This window comes from Callithrix jacchus, chromosome 3 (genome assembly GCF_049354715.1).
Source record: "Callithrix jacchus isolate 240 chromosome 3, calJac240_pri, whole genome shotgun sequence".
NCBI lineage: Eukaryota > Metazoa > Chordata > Mammalia > Primates > Cebidae > Callithrix > Callithrix jacchus.
In genome coordinates, this window is record NC_133504.1 from 76,325,502 (window position 1) to 76,347,838 (window position 22,337).

Genomic DNA, 22,337 nt, shown 5'->3' on the forward strand with positions numbered 1-22,337 from the left:
CCACTCTGAAAAGTAGTCAATCTCTTTAAAAATCAAATATACATATTACAGACTCAATAATCAAAATATTTTGGCATTTACCATAGAAAGAAAAACTATGTTCACACAAAAACCTGTACATGATTCTTCATAGCAGCTTTATTTGTAATAGCTCAAAATGGTAATCAAAATGTCCTACCAGAGGTAAATGGTTAAATAAATGGTGATACAGCCTCAGCAATAAAAAGAAACATCCATTAAAACACGCAACAACTTGCATGGATTTAAAGAGCCTTAGGCTAAGTGAAGAAAACTCAATATCAAAAGGAAATATATTGTATGGTTTCCCTTAAATAATGTTCTGATGAAAGTAGAGAGAGAACAGATTAGTAGCAGACAGGACTCAGAGATGGTGAAGAAAGGGGCTGGGTGTGAGTATAAAAAGCACCAGGGAGATTTTTACGGTGATAGAAGAGTCTGTATACCGATTGGGGTGGTGGTTACAGGATTCTATACTTGAGATAAAAATATGCAAACACTGTATCTGTGTTACATTCCTGGATTTTGTATTGTTCGGTAATTAAATAAGGTGTAATGAATGAAGGAAACTGGGTGAAGGGTTGGTACATAGGATATTTACGTATTATCTTTGCAATTTCTCATGTTCTATATATTAACTATTCTAATTATTTTTCAATACAGAAATGATTTCAAATAAACCTTATTTACTTTGGGTAGCTGTGGCTCCCATTATTTCGCAAGAGGAGAAACTTGAAAATGTTGAATCCGCAATACCCACATATAGGCATGCCCTGACTGAGGCCATGCGCTGAGAAAGGCGCTGAGCGGCAGCAAGGTGGGGAGCCAGGGAAGTCTTCCCTCGCCCTGAGGATGCTGCTGCGAAGGTTGGCGCCTCTGAGGGTCCTTGTGAGGGGGGCGTCGCCGAGTTCAGCCCCACCCTCTGCCGCTTCCCCAACTGGTCGGCGTTCGCCTCTCGTGGCCAGAAGGCGGGGAGCCAGAGGCGCTGGGGACCCTCGCGTGGCGCTCCAGCAGCCCGGACCATCGCAGCACCGCACTTTAGGGAAGGGCAGGGAAGGAACTTTCTCGGAACCGCGAACATTTTTGGTCACTGAGATTGAGCCTTCCGGTGCTTTGGCTTCCCGCCTCTTTATCTCGCGTTTGATCCGTGAGCTGCTTTCCTTTCTCGAACCGCCCGGAGTGCCGCCGAAAGCCCTCCCGCGCGCCAGAGTCCCTAGCAGAGGAAGGGAGGCGCGTACCTGCTGGTCCCCCCAAGCCCTCGCCGCGCCACGGACGCGGATGACCGGGCAGTAGTGGGCGGTGGCCCCGCGTCCCAGGAGCGCGCAGCAATGCAGGCGCTCAACATCACCCAGGAGCAGTTCACCCGGCTGCTGCGGGACCACAACCTGACGCGGGAGCAGTTCATCGCTCTTTACCGGCTGCGACCGCTCGTCTACACCCCCGAGCTGCCTGGGCGCGCCAAGCTGGCCTTCGTGCTCACCGGAGTGCTCATCTTCGCCCTGGCGCTCTTTGGCAATGCTCTGGTGTTCTATGTGGTGACCCGCAACAAGGCCATGCGCACCGTCACCAACATCTTTATCTGCTCCTTGGCGCTCAGTGACCTGCTCATCACCTTCTTCTGCATCCCTGTCACCATGCTGCAGAATATTTCTGACAACTGGCTGGGGGGTAAGAGTCCTGCCCGCTCCTTGTCCCGTAACCCTCTGCCTTTCGGGGGACTTCCTTACATTTCTCTGTGAAATGAATCTGGTGCTCTTTCTTAGAACTTCGCCACCTGTGTTCACTTGGACGTAATTTTTTTGCCGCCTCTGATTCCCATCCAGCGCTTCCTCCTTGGGGCTTAGAGACAAGAGGTTGGTGAAAGTCTTGGGAAAAGTCCCGAGCAGTGAGGTGGGAAGTCGCACCTCTCTCCTCTTATTTCAGCTCCCTTTTCCGTAGTTACCAGGTTTTTCTCCCCTAGTTTTCTTACGAAAAGTAAGATAAAAATATTTCAAATAATTGAACAAACCAACGTTAAAAATCTCATTTCATCATTCCCTAAACCTCCTTCCCAGTTGCTTCCAGACAGGTTCTTGTACTTATGAGCATATACATGGATTTTATAATCTTCTAAAACAAATATAATTCATGTGCAGAAAAAAATTGAGCTAGTCCTTTAAAAAACTGTATTAAGTGTCACGCAGGAAAAAGGAACACAAAACTGATGAGCTCTTGACTATTAAAAAAGGAGAATTGACATTCTCCTCCTTCTATATAATGGGAACAAAAACGATAGAGGAGAGGTGGAGTCACTGAGTTGGGAGCAGTGTGTGGAGGTTGGAAAAAAAGACACCATACTTCTCCTGATGATCCAGCCTTTCCAGGGAGACACAGCTGGGGAATGCCCTGGAGTAAACCCATGAGCAGTAGTGTGTGGCATTCTCACCAGTGCCTATGGTGCACCATGGGCCTCCTCATTTTCACGGTTGTGTGTATTCTTGCTGCCCATCAAAATAGATGGAAATGTAAGAGATTTGATGGTAATAGTTGATCAACTATTTCCATCAAAATAGTTGGAAATGGAAGACAAATTGATCATTGTGCCTTCAATCTCTACTATTTCTACCTCTATTACTAATTCCCTTAAACTCATGGAGAGTGTTTCATCCTATTCATCCTACTGTTACCAATTTGAGATAGTGAGCATTGCTTTTTTACCCATTAATTTAAACCAAGTTTGCTGTTAGTGAGTCAGAATGCTAAAGTTTTCTAGTCTTATCCCATCTATAATGTAAATATTTTCAAAAAAGCATTAAACATTGAATACAGAGCATTGACTTGAAAGTAATACACAATGTGGAAAGTAAGACATTGATTTATGGATTAGAAACTTTCTTATGCACACTGATGCAATCATTGTATTTGGGCATTTTAAAGTTGCTCAGTGAAACTAACTTCATAAAATTAATGGATTTTTTTGATTATCATACAGAACTTGGTTTTGGGGGGAAAAGCGCATGAGTTGTCATTTCTAAATGTTTGTGAAACCAGATTTATGAAGCTGATTTGTACTGGGGATGATTATAGTTCTGTTCGTGAAGGTGAAAATAATTATGCAAAGTGGGATTTTATAGTGGGAATTAAAAGACCTGGCTGTAATACATGTTAATTTAGCACGTCTATGTCTCAATTTTTCATTAAAATATTAGGGATTAGAGATGTTTTAAAGTGTAGTGAGTCAGAACTTTAGCTCCTGTTCATATTGGGAAATGATGGCCAAGAATGTCCGTATAGTATATCTTCCTTCCTGAGGGCTTATTTGGGCACTGCTAAGGTTTTTCTCAAGTTTTCTGTTTTCCCCTCTTCTTACTTCATGGAAAACATTTCACTTTAGCTTCTGAATACTGAAGAAGTGTAAAATTGCTCACTTATTTTATAAGATTAATGTGAGAATAAAGTGTGTTAGTAAAGTGCTTTGAAAAAAAAATTCATCATGCCATGAAAGTATAAGGTGTTAATTATATTAAGGGGTGTTCAACTGGAGGTGTCCTATGTTTATCTGGGACCAGATTTATATCATGAATAATAATCTTATAAACTGAGTAAATAATACCATAATTGAAGTGTGAGGGAGAGGAGAGAGCCTGCAGAGGGGCTAGAGATAAATATGAAAAGAGAATTAACTTGTGGATTATAGGACAGGATAGTCATTGTAAGGTTTCCTTGATAAATTAACAAAAGAAAGTTCAAGAGAATGTAAGAGCCAAAAATAAATCCATAATTTGTTATTTTACAAAGCTACTGAGGAGCTTCTATCTGGCAAAATACAAAAGTGAGTAAAGCATATCTGTGCCCTTCAGGACCTCAGAGAATAGGAGATAGCCCCAAAATGAGCAAAAACAGGATTTGATAGAAAAAGAAAGAGGATCCACTCTGCTATAGGAGCACAGAAAAGTCAGGAAGCCTTGTTCAAGGATGTGATGTTCAAGCTGGGTCTTGAAGAATAATTCAGATAATAATTTAGACTGTTTCCAGCAGAGGATGGAATGTGTTCTAGGAATAGGGGTCAGTGCCAAGTTGAAGGAAAGAAAGAAGATGGTGTAGTCCAAGAATACCATGCAAGGCATTGCGAGAATGCACAGTTTATATGTGGGGAATGGCAGGAAATGAGGCAGAAAAGTGGATCTACTTTGCCTCACCTATTATTCACTCACTGAACATGTTCTGTTTCCTCCAGCTAAATGCAAAACAATTGATTTTGCTTGTGACCAGTGCTCCAGAAGTGCAACTGGGGAGGGAAAAAATATATACATATATATATTAACTATGTGTTATATATGTATATATATAATATATATTAACTATGTGTTATATATGTATATATATAATATATATTAACTATGTGTTATATATATATATATTTAATACGTAGTTATGTAAAAACTCAAATATGAATACCCCTCAAATTCCTCCGGGAGTGAGGTAGGAAACGCAAAGCAATGAAGATCACCAGGAAGCAACAGTGGCAAAAGGAAGGATCTGCCTCCTCTGAAGGAGGCAGGATTGCAGCATGAGGGAGTGGTGCCAGGATTATCACATCTTCTTTTGTTGTTGTTATTGCTTTCCCACCTCCCCTTCCGAAAAGCTGGACATACAGATTTTTATGATGCTGGCTTCTAAGTCAAATACAAAAAGTAAAATCCAACTGGGTAAAAGGAAACATCTCTATGGGTGTGGTCACAAATAATTCATGGATTTCCAGTTTGTGACATCTCTACACTGCCTCTCAAATATTTCTGACAATGGTAAGGCTGTGAATGACTTCTCTTTCTTGCTGGGGCCAGCAGCACCTATGGAGTCAAAACATGCATTTTAACAAGGTTCTCAGTTGTTTCACATGCACATTAAATTTTGATAAGCACTACAGAAGTCAGCTCACTTAGGTCTTTAAAAGGAAAAAAAAAAAAGTTTGTTAAGCACTACTTGAGGTAAGTAGTGGTTAGATCTGGCTACACAGAAAATCTCCTGAAGGGCTTTTGAAAATGGCCTGTGCCAGCCCCAGCCCAGACCAGTTACATTTGACTCTGGAGCCAGCCACACTGCCTTACAGAGCCAGGTGTGCATAACTCTACTCAGGTCCCCTTTCAGGGACATGTTGTTAGCTTAAAACTGGTCGTGGTGGGAGTATTCACATCATGGAAATCAGCAGTTTCTAGTAGTCTGTTTTAAAAAGTGAGAAACGAAACAGGAATCAAACAGTTGTTTTCCAGCACACCTCTGAGCAAAGACATTGAGTTTTCTTTTGTACACTGATGGGACTATGAATAATAGGTGAGGCAAAGTAGATCCACAAACATGTTTTTACATGAATTACACTAAAGTTGGAAAGAGATACAGCTGATCCTCTGCATCTACGTGTGCCCAGCATGGAGGCAAGCTGACATTCAATTCCTTTCATCCACCTTGTGTGACCATCATTCCCTTATTGGCTTACCATCTAACAGTTGACTGACTCTCTACTCCCCAGGAGCTAACAAGAGTGAGGATTCTCTGCCCCCAAGTATTATAAACAGCATATGCTTATGAGTTTTTTATTACTCATATGAGGGTGGAGTTGTGCTTTCATGGCACTTTCCTTTAGGAGACTTTTGTCTCTGTGCTCTTCTCTGATTTATTTGGTTGGACTGCAGCCATGGATTTGCCCATTGCCTTCTTAGGGCCACCAAATTTACCTATTTTATCTTCAGCCTGTTTGTCCCCATTTTGTTTTTGATTTTTCCTCCTTTTTATCATTGTCTTCACAATGTCTTAATGTTCCTCCAAATTCACTCACTGAACATGTTCTGTTTCTTCCAGCTAAATGCTAAACAATTGATTTTGCTTGTGACCAGTGCTGCAGAATACCACTCTCTTCTCTAAGTTTCCATGAACTAGTCTTCATTTTTCTTTGTTTCCTTTATGTCTCTATCTCTTTATGTTCTGCCTTTTGAAAATTCTCACACTTTCTCTTATTTTCCAAGTGATTGTTCACTGAAGCTTAGTATGCAATCAGTTTTCTTTCATCATCCATTTATGCATAGAGGTGATAGTCACCACTCTTACTTCTTTTCTGATGATTCTGAAATCAGTCTCTAACTAATATCATAAGCCATGGTCTTTCACCTGATCTGAAGACTTGGCACTTACGCATGAATACCTTACCAGAATCCTTCATTCTCTCATGGTACCTTTGTTCCTCTGCCCAAAGTCTAAACGATTATTATTAATGGCACTATGAGTTATTCTTATATTCAGCATTTCCTTGGTATTGCCTATGTGCACTAGGATATTGCAGGTATTGAGAAAGCTGCATTCTTGTGGAAAATCCATTTCCATTAGACTAAGAAGGGGAAGGAAGCATTCAAAGAAGTGATAGGGAATGCAGGGAATTTTGTTGATGTTAAGGTCCCAGGGCACATAGTACAAGTATTGAGGAGTAGGGGACTTAATCAGATTAGGGGATGTTCACAGTCTGATGGGTTTGAGTCCAGAGTTGAAGGATGGGCTGGGAGAGAATGGGACTCCTGGTAGCTGAGGTAAATGAAAACTTAAAGCATAGGAATATTAATTCTGAACACTTCCTAGAAGGAGGTAGAAAATCAGTTCTAATGCTAGCCTGCTTTATGACTCTAAGCATTAATAAGATGAGATGGGGAGTGTTTGGGGTGTGCTTGGAGTAATGGCATTACTAGGAGCCTGCTGGGCTCTGTGCCCACTTTTATCCTGCTATGGATGCAGGCACAGCCAGGGGGAGGATGATCTCCCCAGATGCACACACAGCTTTGCAGGTCTCCCCAAAATCCTGCTGAAGGCAGTGAAAAGAATTTTCTAATGATGGCTGGCAAATTAACAAAAACCAATTCCAAAAAAAGAGTTTGAAATATATTCTAAGTAATGGCAGCATCACTGGGGAAAGTACACATTCATGCACATTTACTACTTTTGAAGCGCACTAGGGTAAGAAAATACAGAAAATTAATTTTCTTAGCAGCTGATATGAGAATTCCTCTTAGAGTGTTAGTGCTCAATCTTGCCAACATGTAGGAATTATCTGGGAGTTTTTAAAAACACAGATGCCTGTTTCCTATCCCTGGAGATTCTGATTTAATTGGTCTGATTATGATGACTGGTATGGAGTTTTCAAAAGTTCCCCAAGTTTGAAAAGTTATAATTTGCAGCTAGAGTTGCAAGCCACTGATGTAGTGTAAATGCTGACAGCTCCAGAACTCAGGCTGGTATGAAAAGTAAAAGAAATAATAGATGTAAAGTTTTTTTTAAGTACAGTGCCTACCCCAGGTACCAGCTCAATATAGCTATTATATGTTTTAAAAATGACAATGTTAGTCAGAATGCTTAGAAAATCCAAAAGTAGATTGTATTAGTGGAGTCCAACAGGGAGCTCAGAGGCAATTCTTCCATTTTTCTGCAGCCTATTGCATGTTTGCTAAAGCCCTTAACCTTTTTAGCGGCTTACAATATGAATTTGGAAAGAAGTCAAAAATGGTGAAAAGATCGGAATATAAGGCATACAAAGAAATACAAGAAAAACTATTCTCTTGCCTGGAGACTAGAACTTTAGTTATAAATTAGCACACCTCATAACAAAGGTTTTTCAGTCTGTTTTCCCAGGGCCACAGTGACGGATGTGGGCAGGTGATAGAGTGAGAGTAGGCGAGGCTCCAGACTTCATTGTAACAGCTCCTGTCTCTCTTTTTAAGAATTAGAGTTTTGCATGTGACTTTATATGAAAAATGAAAGGGTTTAACTGGAAAGGAAAGAGGGAGAGAAAGAAAAGACAGACTGCACACAACATGAAATGTTAGGGTGTGTTTTTAGAGGTTGAGAGCTGATACATGGTGAAATGAATTAAAGGTGGTTGTTGAACCTCATTTAGTGAAAAGGTGTTAATTTTGAGGGCCAGTTAAGAACAGAGAGCTTAACCTGGATCTTCTTCAATTCCATTTTATTATCTAACCAGTGACTACAAGACATCAGTTACATTTGTTATATAATATTTTTTTTCTTTTCTATATTTCAGAAATGTTAGCATTCCTGGGGAAATTTACATATGGTAAAATTGATGTAAAATCCACAGTTTTGTGGAGGTGAAAAAGTCTTTCAACAGAAGTAATAAAAGCTGTCGATGAAGAATAGTCTTTTAATAAAGGAAGTATAAAAAATAAAAGAAGTAAATTAAACAGAGACCCAATAGCAACAGCAGTTTGTAAGTAAAGTTGAGAATTATGCCATGGACTAGCCTCTGGTTGATCTTTCCTAGAATCAATTATGTGTACACTTTGAGAAGAAAAGATGCTGTAGTTCACTGAATGTTCTTGGTAGGTGGGAGAGTGGCAGTAACAGCAATAGAATTTATATAAAAGATTCTCTCTACGTAGGACAAGAACGGTTTAACATTTAAAATAATGACAGGAAAGGATTTTGCAGTAAGAAAGTTTGAAACATTTCACTGTGTACTTAGGAGGCACAAAATGAATGCCTTTTTAGTTTGCTTTTCTAGAACATAACTCTTCTTTGATCAGTGGTTGATTTATTAGGATTCTTGTGTGTAGGGAGAGAAGCCCAACTTAAACTATCTTAAGAAAAAAAGGGAATATTCTACCTCTTCAACTGCAACGCTCAGAGTTAGGACTAGTTCTAGGCATGACTGGATTTAGGTCTTCAGCAATGATCGTACTCCCCTCTGTGGGCAGTTTCACTTTCCCCTGTATTGTGGTTTCATTCTTCTTCTCCTTTTTGTTTTTTGAGATGGAGTCCCACTGTCTCTGAGACTGGAGTGCAGTGGCCTGATCTCGGCTCACTGCAACCTCCAACTCCTGGGTTCAAGTGGTTCTCCTACCTCAGCCTCCCCAGTAGCTGGGATTACAGGTGGGTGATAGCACACCTAGCTAATTTTTGTATTTTTAGTAGAGACAGGGTTTCTCCACATTGGCCAGGCTGGTCTCAAACTCCTGACATCAGGGGATCCACCTACCTCGGCCTCCCAAAGTGTTGGGATTACAGGTGTGAGCCACTGTGCCGGGCCTGTGGTCTCATTCTTGAGCTGTCTTTTGCCCAAGTGTGAAGGAAGACCCCAGGAGCTATAAGCTTACGTTTTCTTTAAAACTGTTTGTCTCAACCCAAGCACCCATCAACGGACAAATATGCTCTGTATACACAAAATGGAATATTACTCAGCCGTAAAATGGAATGGAGTTCTGATACTACAACATGGACGAAACTTGAAAGCATTATGCTCAGTGAACTAAGCCAGACACAAAAAAACAAATATTGTGTGATTGTACTTACATGAACTATTTACAATAGGCAAAGTAATAGAGACAGAAAAGATATTAGGGTTGCTGGGGCTAGCAGGAGGGCAGAGTGGAGAGTTATTGCTTAATGTCTAAATTTGTTTGGGGTTATGAAAAAGTTTTGGAAACAGGTGGTGGTGATTACTGCTTGACACCGTGAATGTGATTAATGCCACTGAATCATACACTTAAAAACGGTTACAAACATAAATGTTATGTTATATATATTTTACCACAATAAAAAGTTCTAGAATAAAAAAAAACTTTTTATCTCAGGAGGTGAGAGACAATATTTCCTGGTAGCTGCAGAAAATTCTGGAAGGATTCCGCCAGTTCGGCCTTTCTCTCTTACTGATAGAACTAATCATGCACCCCAGGGAGTCCCACCGTCACCGCTATTCAAACACCTGGAGATACCTCCTAGAGCAAAGGGAGAAACGCCTGTTGAGGAGCCACTATGAGGCAGTTTCTTATGCTCGTCTTGTGGAAGACTGACCGTCTCTCTTCTATCTCCCTTTTGGTTTCAGTTGAGTGTTAAGACTTCCCACCTTGCTCCCACTCAAGGTTTAGCTACAGTCTTTTGTGTAAGTCTGTACAATTGCTTGGCTGTAGCTTAAAGGTTGCTCCTCCCCAGCAGAGCAACCCACTGCCATGCTTTCAGTCATCTTGTCCTTCAAGGCTCAGGGCCTTCCTGTGCTGATCTTGCCTTCCTGAATTCACTGATGCTCATTGTCTCCTTACTGACTGAATCCATGGAAGTGTGACAGGCTAACGACTGCAGTAGTGACACTGGGGCCCTGTTAGCCACCCAACCTCCTTGGAAAGGCTGACTGCTTAACACGAACTTCTTCCATAGGAAGGCACTCAGGATAGTTAAATGTGTTTAGCAGAGTTGGCCATATATGTCTACTGGACTGAGTCAACTTATAGGGACTATAAGCTTCCTGTCCATATGTCTCCCCATAGGGCCAAGCCCTGCACTAGGTTTTTCAGGATCAAGCTGAACCAGTGTTTTGAATAACTCCTCCTTGTCTACCTTTTCTGGTTTGGGATGGGGTGCTGGCATCTCTCTCTGCTGCTTCCATCTCATTTATTAATATATACTCCCCAGTGGACCAATTTCCAGGCCACCTATTCCTTCTAGTGATGGACATATGCCTTCTCTCTCTGCTAAGAAATTATTGAAAGGTCAGTGAATGGGAATCTGGAACTTGATCTTGACAGTTCTCTCTCCATCTGTGCCTTTAAGAAAAATTCAGAAGAAGCTGTACTTTTTATTTCCTTTTATGTCTTAAAACTAAAGATTCTTAAGGATGAACTCCGAAGTCTCAAGTAAGTGCTTATTGTTTTTATCTGTCCTTGTAAAACTAAATTAGTCCTACCCATAGCTTGGTTTTGGAGAAATACATTTACCGTCATTTCAGAGAGATTGTAGGCTATTCAAGGTAACAGAAATCTTAAAAGACATCATGTTCCTACATCCTGAAAGAAATAGAAGGATAGATAAACAGTTTGATGCTGTGAAAATGAACGTGGATTGTGGAATCAAACAGTATTGGGTTCTAATCCTGTTTCATTCTTTATTAGTGTTTGTATTAACTAGATTATGAGTTACACGGACTGGCATTAAAGCCTCCCTTATTAGAAGACCAAGGAGAGAAGTTATAAAATAACATTTCACGCTGCCCCCCAGTGGTTGATGTGGCCGCAGGAAATATAACAAAGATAAATGTTTTAGATCAAGCTTGAACAAAAATGTTAATGCGTATGTTGTTCTTCTTATTTTCCCATTTGATTTCTCTATGAAACGTATAGTACTTACATATTTTCATTTATTCATTCTCATGTTAAGGTCACCGTTAATACATGTATAAAAATACGTTAGCATTTTTAAAAATTTCCTCGTGAGATTGAGATGCATTTAAAATCTGCAAATGTTGTAGGTTGGCAAACATAGTGTTTGACTATGGTATAATCATTCAATTTCTTTTTGCTTTGGTGTCCTAATTCGTAAACTTAGGAAAACATATGCCCCCCTTACAGTGCTGCTGTGACAATGAATGACCCCAGGTGTCAAAAGGACCAGCCACCTAGAGGGTACCCGAAGAAAGGAAGCTATAGTTGTTGTTCACAGATTCAAAATTCTGCCACTTAAAGTGTTAGCTGCATTTCTGTGTAGAAGAGTTTTATATACAATAAGGATGTCAGAGAATTTTTTAAAAACGTGTTGCACGGCTAGTAACATCTCAAATGTATTTGATATGCACTTTTACAAAGCAGCTGTAAAAAGCAGGTCCCTTATAGTTTATTTATGTTAAAATACAATAAAGTAGTTATTTCACATAAATACAATTTACCTGAAAATAATTACTTTCATGCTCAAGCAGTGAGGATTTAAATTAATCATTTGTACTCAGAAAACAGAAAATAGTGCTCCTTTCATTTATTTCAGAAGCAGTAATACATCTCGAGAGGAGGATAAAGTGGTAAAAAATTTGTTGGGACTAAAACTGATTTTGTAGTTCCTTTTAAGGCTCATGTGTCTTTCCAGGCCATAGGCACACGTTGCAACACCAATGTTCCTAGGAAGCTATCCCACTGTCTCCTGCCTCTGTCTTGTAATTTAAGATAACTTTTCTCAACCCCTGTGCACCTCACTCCCTATCCCACACCCCAGCAAAACCTCCCTTGATTATGAGCATGTGCAGCCAGTGACCTTGTTGATATTCTTGCTGTTTAGTTCATGGCCTGAAAAGGTATATGACGGCACCTCAATTTGGACACCAGGGCAAGAGTGACTGTAAAACAATGATGTCACTTGTATGAACATTGTCTTTTGACTTTCCTGTGATGCTGGCACAGACTTGCTGAGATCTGGGCAATCCTGGGCACTAGAGCCTTGCTATGTACTTCAGAGAAGCAGAAGTGGGAATAATATGAAAATAGGTATCAAAGTCTTAACATAGAGGTTACTGTGTGCCAAATACAATTTTATTCTCATTTTACAGATGAGAAAATGGAGGCTTAGAGAGGTGTTAGTGCATTAATTAGCTATTCTGCAAAATAAACCACAAAAAATTTGGGTGATTAAAGAATCAGTCATGATTCTACAGGTAACAATTTCAGGTTGGCTCATCTGTTGGTTCTGCTGGCCTCGCCTTGTTCACTCATGGCGCTACATTTATCTAGTGACCTCATGGGGGCTCGTTGTTTTAGGTGACCTCAGCGAGGGACATCTCTGTCCCACATGGTTTCCTTCTTCAGCAGGATGCCCAGAATTCTTTATGTGGAGGCATCACATTCTAAGAGAGAGAGAGTAGAAGCATCAGAATCTCTCAAGACCTAGGATTGAAAGTCCCACAAATATTACTTCTGTGATGAAGTAAGTCACATCACTGGCCCCAGATTCAAAGAATAGGAAAACAGATTCCTTCACTTGATGTGACAAGTGCCAAAATCATGGTTTGGAGAGCTTGCAGAAAGGGATGGAAGCTATCTATTTGTAGCCTTTTTAAAAAAGTCTTTATTTTTTATAGTAAGTAAAATTCCCAAGCTCTTATGGACTGGAAATGCTGGCACCAGGCTTTGACCCAACCAGTCTGCTTCAGTGTTGGGTTTTTAACCACAGTGATTATACTGACAGAGGGAAGAATTTCACTTTCTGCGGTGAATTATGCTTCACCACTTGTTATGCCCTGTTTGTGCAGTGGTGCCTTCAGCAGTTCCGCCCCTTGAACTCAGATACTAGTTTGAGACCTGGCAGACAAATTTCTGTAGTGAAAATTTGCCGTGATCTTTTCCTCAGAGACCTTTGTGAAAATGGATCCCTGTACACTGACTATAAATAACCCTGCTAACAAGTCTACTAAGGAATGCATAGGCCTCTAATACATATACATATTCATAGAAGTCTGTATTGACTCAAGTGTAAAAGTAACAACAAAGGTATTCTACAGATGAAAATACATGCTTGGTTTAAAACAATTTTTTTTACTGTAATTCTACGAACAATAAAGAATTTATTCTTATGAGGAAGAATTTTACTGGATCAAAATCTAAGTATCTATATGAACCTGATCCAAATACTGATTTCCGAGAAAGAAACACTGGTAATATATTTTTGAAGAAGTATTTTACATCTCCTTAGAAATTAGCACTGGTGAAGTGCTTAAAACAAATTAAGTCAGGACTTAATGAAGTAAAATAAAATAAAACTCTGGGCAAGATGTAAATCCTGATAAAATTTTCTATTACCTATAAATAGAATCATTAGGTATAAAATATAGATATTCACACTGTGTTTGCAAGATGCTGAAACAGCTAGTTAGTTCAGCAAGCACATTATTCAAATTATATTTTCAGTATTGCAGAAATAACACATCTGAATTTTATGGCCTTGAAGACATGATTCAAGTAACTATCTATTTTTGGTCACTTCGACTAGAATGTAAGTTGCATAAAATCAAAGACTTGTCTGTTTTGTTTATCCAGCACTTACTGTGTGCCCATCACATAGAGAGTTCTGTTCTCAATAGCACATAGGAGCTTTTAAATATATATATTTGAATGAAATAATGGATATCATCTTATTTGTCATTGTTCTAATGTTTAAGGCTTTTTAGGAATCAGTTATATTTATTTTTTTGTGATGTATGTAAGAATGAGATTGTGTTTATCTTTTTTCAATATTACAGTTTTGCTTTTGGGGTTGTAAGGAACAAAGATTCGACTTATCTAAAATAATTGGAATTATAGGAAGGCTATTTTGTAGCAATGATGGAGAGAGGGATCACTTTTAAATTTAAAGACAGTAGCTAGTAGGTCTTACAGAGACTTAAGTGGAACCCCCAAAAGCAGCTGTATGAAGCTCAGCATAAAGGATTCATGAATCTTCAGGGCTGGGCCATGAATGTGACTCCACTGCTCTCCAGTAGTGAACAAAGACCTGCTTATTAAATATGATTGCTTTTTACTCCTTTGGTGGTTAATCTTTTGGTTTATTCTATGTTTTTACCATCTCATATCCTCCAACTTTCCCTTTACTCTTGTAGGCTGAATAAATCCTAGTGCTCCAGATAACCCAGGCTAGGTACAGTGTCAAACTCAAAGAAACTTAGTCCAGTGACCAGGACTGTACCCCTTTCCCCCAGTCCATTTGAATTTTTTTTCTGTAACTTTCAGTAGCATTCCACGAAACTCTTTCATGCTTTGCAGCTTGTTGAAAGGCTATCTTTTCTCTATTTAGTCTTTGACCAGTACTGGACTAAGATTAAAATAATTTCAATCTTCAATTACATATTTTAGAAAAGCTTTTAAACATTTCAATTAATTAAGCACAAAACAGGTCTTAGAACCCCTTTCTCCCATTCCATTCAAATCTTTTTCTGTTACATTCAGTAGCATTCCACAAAACTCTTTCATGCTTTGAAAGACATGCTCAAGTGTGGAGTGTCTTTCCAAGCCATCCCGGACTGTAGGCACGATGCTACCACACTAGTGTTCATGCAGAGCCATCCTACTAACTCCTGCCCTTGTAATGCACCCTCTAGCTCCCTCAACCCCTGTGTGCCAAGTTACCAATCCAATCCCAACTGAACCTTCCTTGCCAGTTATCTTTTAGACTTTTTTACTGTCTAGTTCCTTTTCTCCATTCCAGTGCAGGCTTCTCTCTCTCTCTCTCTCTCTCTCTCTCTCTCTCTCTCTCTCTCTCTCTCTCTCTCTCTTTCTCTCTCTCTCCCTCTCTCTCTCTCGCTCTCTCTCTCTCTCTCTCTCTCTCAATTCAGTCTTATTCATGCACATATGCCATCCTGGTATTTACCACAATCTGAGTAATTAAATGGTCAGTAGAGGGAAATATTCACCAGGCATTTCTTTTAGTGAAAGCGTGAAGGGTGGAAGAGAGAAAGAAGCTAGGAAAACTCATTACATTAATACATTTTAACCCTGTTATATTAATTGGTCTTCAGGTTTTCTACTTTCTCATAATCCTTGTGGCCCTCACTCTCACTCTTATTGTATGGCTTTTCTATATATCCTTTTAAATTCATCTCCTAACTCTACCCTCATTGTATTTCCTTATTCTTTGTCCAAAGAGAAAGAAGAATCTTATTGGCCTAGATTTGGGGTCCAGTATGGTCCAATCAGAAAAGGGCTGGGGAAAGACCAGGATCATGTGGTGCACATGGGGCCTCTGCCTCAGTAGGATTGGTAAGGAAGGGCAGGGCTTTAGGCTGGCATGATTGACACATGAAGAGGAATGTAATTTTGGCTCTTTTAAGAAATCTCTGATGGATGCAGAATGTACTAGGCTTGCATGGACTCCAGAGAGGTTACATTGTTTCTTTTAAATTTATCTATGAAAGCCTGAAGTTTTTGCAAGAATAGTGCTCCATGATATATTTATAAATTTACTTCAATAACAATAATGGGTATTTCATGTCAGATAAGTATGGTTAGTTATTTACGTCGGATTGGCTTTTATCCTAGGTAGACTTCTTTTTAAATGGTCTTTCTCGTAGTGTCTAGATTCCTTTATTTTTTTTAATGCGGAAGTCCAGTTGTTTCAGTGCCATTTGTTGAAAAGGCTATCATTTCTCCATTTTATTGTCTTTGCTCCTTTGTCAAAGATTGGTTTGTTGTATTTAGGTGATTGCTAGCTCTCTATTCTCTTCTATTAATCTATTCATCTGTTTTTCCCCAACACCACACTGTCTTGATTAATGTAGCTTTAAAATAAGTCTGAAGTCAGATAGGGTCAGCCTTCCAACTTTATTTTTCTTCTTCAGTTTTGTGTTAATTATTCTGGGTCTTTTGCCTCTCCGTGTAAACTTTAGAATCAGTTTGTTGATGTCCATAAAATAACTTGCTGGGATTTTGCCTTTCTTATGTAAACATGCTAAAGAAAGACTTTATAGCAAAAGCAGCTGTGTACGTGTGTCTCCCCCTTTTTTCTTTGCACTTTTTCTTCTATGTATTTTTTCCTGGATAAAAGTACATAGAAGAAAATGCTTTTTTTAAAAAAAGAAAGAACTAAAAAACCCCACCTGTATTGTTCGATTCTGATCAGAAAATCTTGATTTGCAGATGTTACTGAAAAGTGGGGAGCTGACTCTGAGAATGGGATTTTCTTATCCTTCATTAAAAACCTTAAGAAAATCTCTAACAAGAGTTATCGGGTGAGAGGCTTATGAGCCAGAATTATATACTGAGCTACTTGAACTCTGCATGGCTTTCATACATCTTTACACATGTTTTAGCTCCGGGTAGCAGCAAAATAGAATATTGCAGACAATTTCAGTTATTGTATTTTAAAAATTCCTTATATGGAGGTAAATAAAAAGTGGTTGCTTCACTGGTAACTGAAAGACATCTTATTTTGGAATAAACAGTACTGGTTCTTCATAATTTGAAAGGGAACAGGAGCAGTGTTGAGAGTGGGCAAAGCAAAGAAGAGGCCATTCCTTTTATCAAATGGTTTTGCTTCCAGTACTGCATGTCATTAGGTCAAGTTGTCATACTACCAACTTGTAGCCCAGTTACCTTGTGAAAAAAAATATTTTAGTCTGGGAAACATTGTTCCTTAGGAGCAACACGAAGTCTTCAATCTATCATGAACTTTTCTTGCTATTTAAAGCCTGGTCCATGGACACGCAGCATCAGCATCACTTAGAACCTGTTTCGAAATAGTCTCAGGCCTCATCACAGACATACTGAATCAGAATCTGCATTTTAACACAATTCCCCAAGTGGTCCATGTGTTCAGGAAAGTTTGAGACCCAGTGGCCTAAAACATATCATTGTTGTGTTCCACTGTTGCTTCAGAAGAACATAGGATAGATTATTTTGGCCAGTCGTGGTAGGCCACCACTGAGCATTTTTCATTAGCAAATAAACTGTGGCTGCGTATCACTCTGATTATCTGTAATACCAAAGAAGTAGTTGCTACAGCAACCAGGACTCTATGCTTTTAAAACTTAACTTCCACATCATCATTATACCAAGGAGGGCACAGAATGTAATATGCTATCACTTTTACTTGTCTGCTTTATTTGTTGAGGACTGGATCCATGACTCTAATTAAATGGGTGAACATTTCCTCAATGTAAATATCGTCATTATGAAACGATTTACCCTGGTATTCAGAAATAACAAATTTCTCTAATTGCAATTAAGGAAATTGAATGCTTTTTCTCCTCTCTGTAGCCTGTGGCTGGATTTTCAGAGTTAAATCTTTGAGACATTATTGTGACAGTACATCCTTCTGAATAGATTTCCATAGAGGTCTTTTTCCATTTCTTCATTTCATCATTCACTTACTCACTTAACTAACATTTGTTAAATGCCTAATACATGCTAGGCACTATGTTGAACTAGGGATGCAAGGGTGAACAGCACACCGTGTGTGTTGTAAAAGGGTCCTGGGGAGAGACAATAAGCTTTCTGGAAAATGAAAATAGTTCTATGTGCCTGGAGTCTGGCATTCAGAGGGGATGTGGTGAGAAATGAAGTTGGAAGGAAAGGGAAGATGCAGATTCTGAAGAGCTTTCTAGTGCTATGTGAAGGAGTGTGAGCTTCATTTTGGAGCAGAGGCAACACTACTGAGGCAGTGAGTTTCAAACTAGGAGTTGCAACCCATGAATGAGTCATGAAGTCATTTGCTAAGTCAGTATTAGCAGTTTTACAAAATGTAAATAAAGTGGAATAGAAAATATCAAAGACAATTTCTGTTGTAAAAACTTTGGATACACATGTGTGTGTGTGCGCGCGTGTGTGTGTGTGATATCATGGTCAAAACCACTATTATCAGGGGAGTCAGGCTACCAAGGGGAGCCAGGCAAGTGCAGTTGACCTAAAAAATATTAAACCCATCAGAACACAACAGTACTATAACTCTGGTCCATCAAAGTGATAATGCTTTGTTTCAGCCAATTCTCAGAATTGGAATACTAAACTGGAAGAACTGATGTTGCAGTTTATAAAGAACACAACTAATTGAAAATATGATTAGCTGTGGTTAGCTGCTAAGAAAGTACTAAGTTTGTATCCATCTTGTAATGTCTGTATGTGGATGAGCTTATGACAAAGACAACCCATTTCACGTGAGATTATACTAAAAGGTGTAAGTGATGGCTGAGCAGAAGAACCACGATCATCTTTTATATGATATCTGCCTCGGGTTACCTAGCTCTCTGACTGTTTTTGTTACTGTAGTAAACACAGTTACTGAAAACAAATTTGTCATATACTCATTGTGTATAATAAATTTTAATTTTGGACTGTGTTATGTGCAGAGATTACTAACTGATAATAGAGGAAGTCCATTGCTCAAAAAATTTTTGAAAAATGTTACCCCAACAAGATTTGAAAAAAAAATGGTGTTTAGAAAAATGGGGTGGGAAAGGAGCAGGGTCACGTGCAAGTTACTGAGATGAGATGTAGAAAAGAAGGAAAATGGTGATAATAAGCTGTTATACACACACACACATATATATATCTCCTGTTAGTTCTGTCCCTGTAGGGAACCCTGAAACAGGAGTATGTATTATATATACTCCTATATATATGGGATTTATTAAGTATTAACTTACAGGATGACAAAGTCTCACAATAGGCTGTCTGCAAGCTTGAGGAGCAAAGAGAGCCAGTCTGATCTCCAAACTGAAGAACTTGGAGTCTCATGTTGGAGGACAAGAGGCATCCAGCATGGGAGAAAGATGTAGGCTGGGAGGCTAGGCCAGTCTCGCCTTTTCACGTTTTTCTGCCTGCTTTATATTTGCTGGCAGCTGATTAGATTGTGCCCACCAGATTAAGAGTGAGTCTGCTTTCCCCAGTCCACTGACTCAAATGTTAATCTCCTTTGGCAACACCCTACCAGACACACCCCGGAACAATACACAGCGTCCTTCAATCCAACCAAGTTGACACTCAGTATTAACCATCACATTAGCTGTCTTCTAGACCTAAACATATATACAGGTAGAGAATAGAGTTATATTAATTTGGCAAGCAATAAAGTAATTTAAAAGAGATCACATTGATGCTTCCAAATTGTTGAAACACCCTGAATACTTATTTCTTTTGTAAGGGGCCTGTTCTCTACACTAATCATAGAAAACTTGGGATTTGGGGGATGCACTTCCATAGTGGTTACAAACACAGACTTTGGAGCCAGAATATTTGGCTTCATCCCTAACTGGGTATACAAATGACCCTGGACAAGTTGCTTTATTCCTCATTTATCTCTCATACAAGTGGAGATAATAATACCACCTATCTTTTAGTGTTGTTATGAGAGTTTATGAGTTGGTGGTGTTAGTGCTTATTAGATCAGTACTTAGCATCTGGTAAATGCTCAGTAAATGTTTCTAGAGTGGAAATTCGTTTTTTAACTTAGAACATTGTGATCAGTGTGGCTCAGCCATGACTAAGGACATTTCTGGCAAGCTCATGTCATAAACAAGGACAGAAGAAGAGACGGAGCAGGGGGAGAGTAAAGAGGCAATTTCATGCTGTGGCAAAACTCCGCAAGTTTATGAGAGCAGTGCAGGTAAAGAGATGAAAGATGAGTCATCTATAAAACACAAACTTCCTTTCGCAACTACTCTGTCAAAAACAAAGACAATGATTTGGAAACAATAGAGGAGAAAAAAAAGCAAGAATAAATAAATAAAATATGTGTAGAAGTTGGCATTCTTTTCAGTTATCATTTATTTGAACATTTTCAGATAGCCAATGGCATGCTTATGCTAGTTTGTACCAGCCCATGAGAGCTGATCGTGTACATCTCTTCTCAGCTGCACATTCGTTGATATTGTGTTGCTAGTTTTGAAATTGGCCCTGGCAGGAGTATTTACATGAGAAAAATTAGAAAATATTACAGAGCAAGGTCTTCCTTTTTAACTTGGAGCTGCTTAACATTTACCAGTCTACTAATGTAGGTAACTCTTACCTTGCAGACAATAAGCAATAAACAGCATTCTAGGTACTACCTGCTATTATTACTTTAAGGCATGGTTTTCTTTTGTCATGTCACAATCAGCTTTAACCTAGCCTTTTGCTTTTTTAAAAAGTATTTTGGGCCAGGCACGGTGGCTCACGCCTGTAATCCCAGCACTTTGGGAGGCCAAGGCGGGTGGATCACGAGGTCAAGAGATCAAGATCATCCTGACCAACATAGTGAAACCCCGTCTCTACTAAAATATAAAACTTGGCTGGGCATGGTGGCGCGCATCTGTAGTCCCAGCTATGTGGGAGGCTGAGGCAGGAGAATTGCTTGAACCCAGGAGGCGGAGGTTGCAGTGAGCTGAGATCGCGCTACTGCACTCCAGCCTGGCACCTGGCGAAAGAGCAAGACTCTGTCTCAAAAAAAAAAAAAAAAAAAAAAAGGTATTTTGACTACATTCAAAGAGAATTGCTTTGAATACTACTTTGTAATTTTATGGTTATTTGTGAGATACTGTTTCATGTCTAGTCTCCTTCTAGGAAGAGGGACTGGGAGAGTATATGTATTTCACAGCCTGTATTTAAAGAGCCTGGAGTAGTGTATGACCTGTAGATGAGTGAATGAACAAATGTGTGAATGAAAGAGAAGATGAATATAAAATGATAAATCTGAGTAAAAGACAAAGAATATCCTCTCCCCCTAAAGCCCCTTAACCTCTTTCAGTTAGAAGCAGTGTTCAAAAAGTGCTCTTGATCTTAGGGTGCCTCCTAATGCTGATAAGGCTGCAGTGACCACAGGCTTAGATCATTGTACTCAGTCTCTTTTGAATATGTGGAAAGCCCTTTCAAGAATGATAGGTACAAACAAGCCCAGACTGTGAAGACTGGAATAAATGCTGAACTCTTCTATGCCCAGGCATTGACAAATGTTTACAAGCATCAAGAAAATACGACTTCATCAAATGGATTAAATAAGCTATCAGTGACCAATCCTGGAGTGACAGAGAGTTGTGACCTTTCAAACAGGGAATTCAAAATAACTTTTCTGAGGAAGCTCAAAGAAGCTCAAGATAACACAAAGAAGGAATTCAGAATTGTATCAGAGAAATTTAACAAAGAGATTGAAATAATTTTTTAAATATCAAGCAACATTGGAGCACCCAGATACATAAATGTTATTAGAGCTAAAAACAGAGCTAAATAGACTGCAATACAGTAATAGCTGGGCATTCAATACCCCACTTCTAGTACTAGACAGATCATCTAAACAGAAAATCAACCCAAAATTGTCAGACCTAGTTGCACTATAGATCAAATGGATCTAATATACATTTACAGAATGTTTCATTCAACAGCTACAGCTACACATTCTTCTCCTCAGCACATGGAACGTTCTCTAGGATATGCCACATGTTCCAGTATATGGAACATTTGTTTCAGCAACAAAAGAAGTCTCAAAAAATTTAAAAAAAATGAAATTATGTGAAGTATCTTCTCTGACCACCATGGAATAAAACTAGAAATCAATAACAGGAGGAACATTAGAAACTATAAAAACATGTGGAAATTAAGCAGTATGCCTCTCAATGGCCATTGGTCAATAAAAACATTTTTAAATTTTTAAAAAATTTCTTAAAAAAATGAAAATGGAAACACAACAGAAAACTATGGGGTATATATATATCAAAAGCAGTGCTATGAGAGAAACTTAAAGTAATAAAATCCTACATCAAAAAAGTAGAAAAACTCCAAATAAACAATCTAATAATGTATCTCAAAGAACTGGAAGAACAACAACAAACCAACCACAAATTAGTAGAAGGTAGAAAAAATAAAGATCAGAGCAGAAATGAATGAAATTAGGACTTAGGACTTTTAAAAAACACAAAAGATCAATGAAATGAAAAGTCATTTTCTTGAACAGATAAAATCAACAAACCTTTAATCTGACTTAAAAAGGAGAGCAACTCAAATAAATTAAACAAGAGATTAAAAGGGACACATAACAAGTGATACCACAGAAATTTAGATTATCATTAGAGACTGTTA

At 38.9% G+C, this 22,337-nt stretch overlaps 1 protein-coding gene across 1 annotated transcript in view; it reads left to right on the forward strand.

Moving 5' to 3' along the window:
* Positions 1-981: 981 nt before the first annotated feature.
* The window catches only part of QRFPR (pyroglutamylated RFamide peptide receptor), a 54,251-nt gene continuing 32,895 nt past the window's right edge, over positions 982-22,337 (forward strand). The window contains exon 1 of the mRNA XM_002745437.6: positions 982-1,686. Coding sequence (XP_002745483.3) covers positions 1,347-1,686 — 340 coding nt within the window. The 5' untranslated portion in view covers positions 982-1,346. The remainder of the gene's footprint in view (positions 1,687-22,337) is intronic.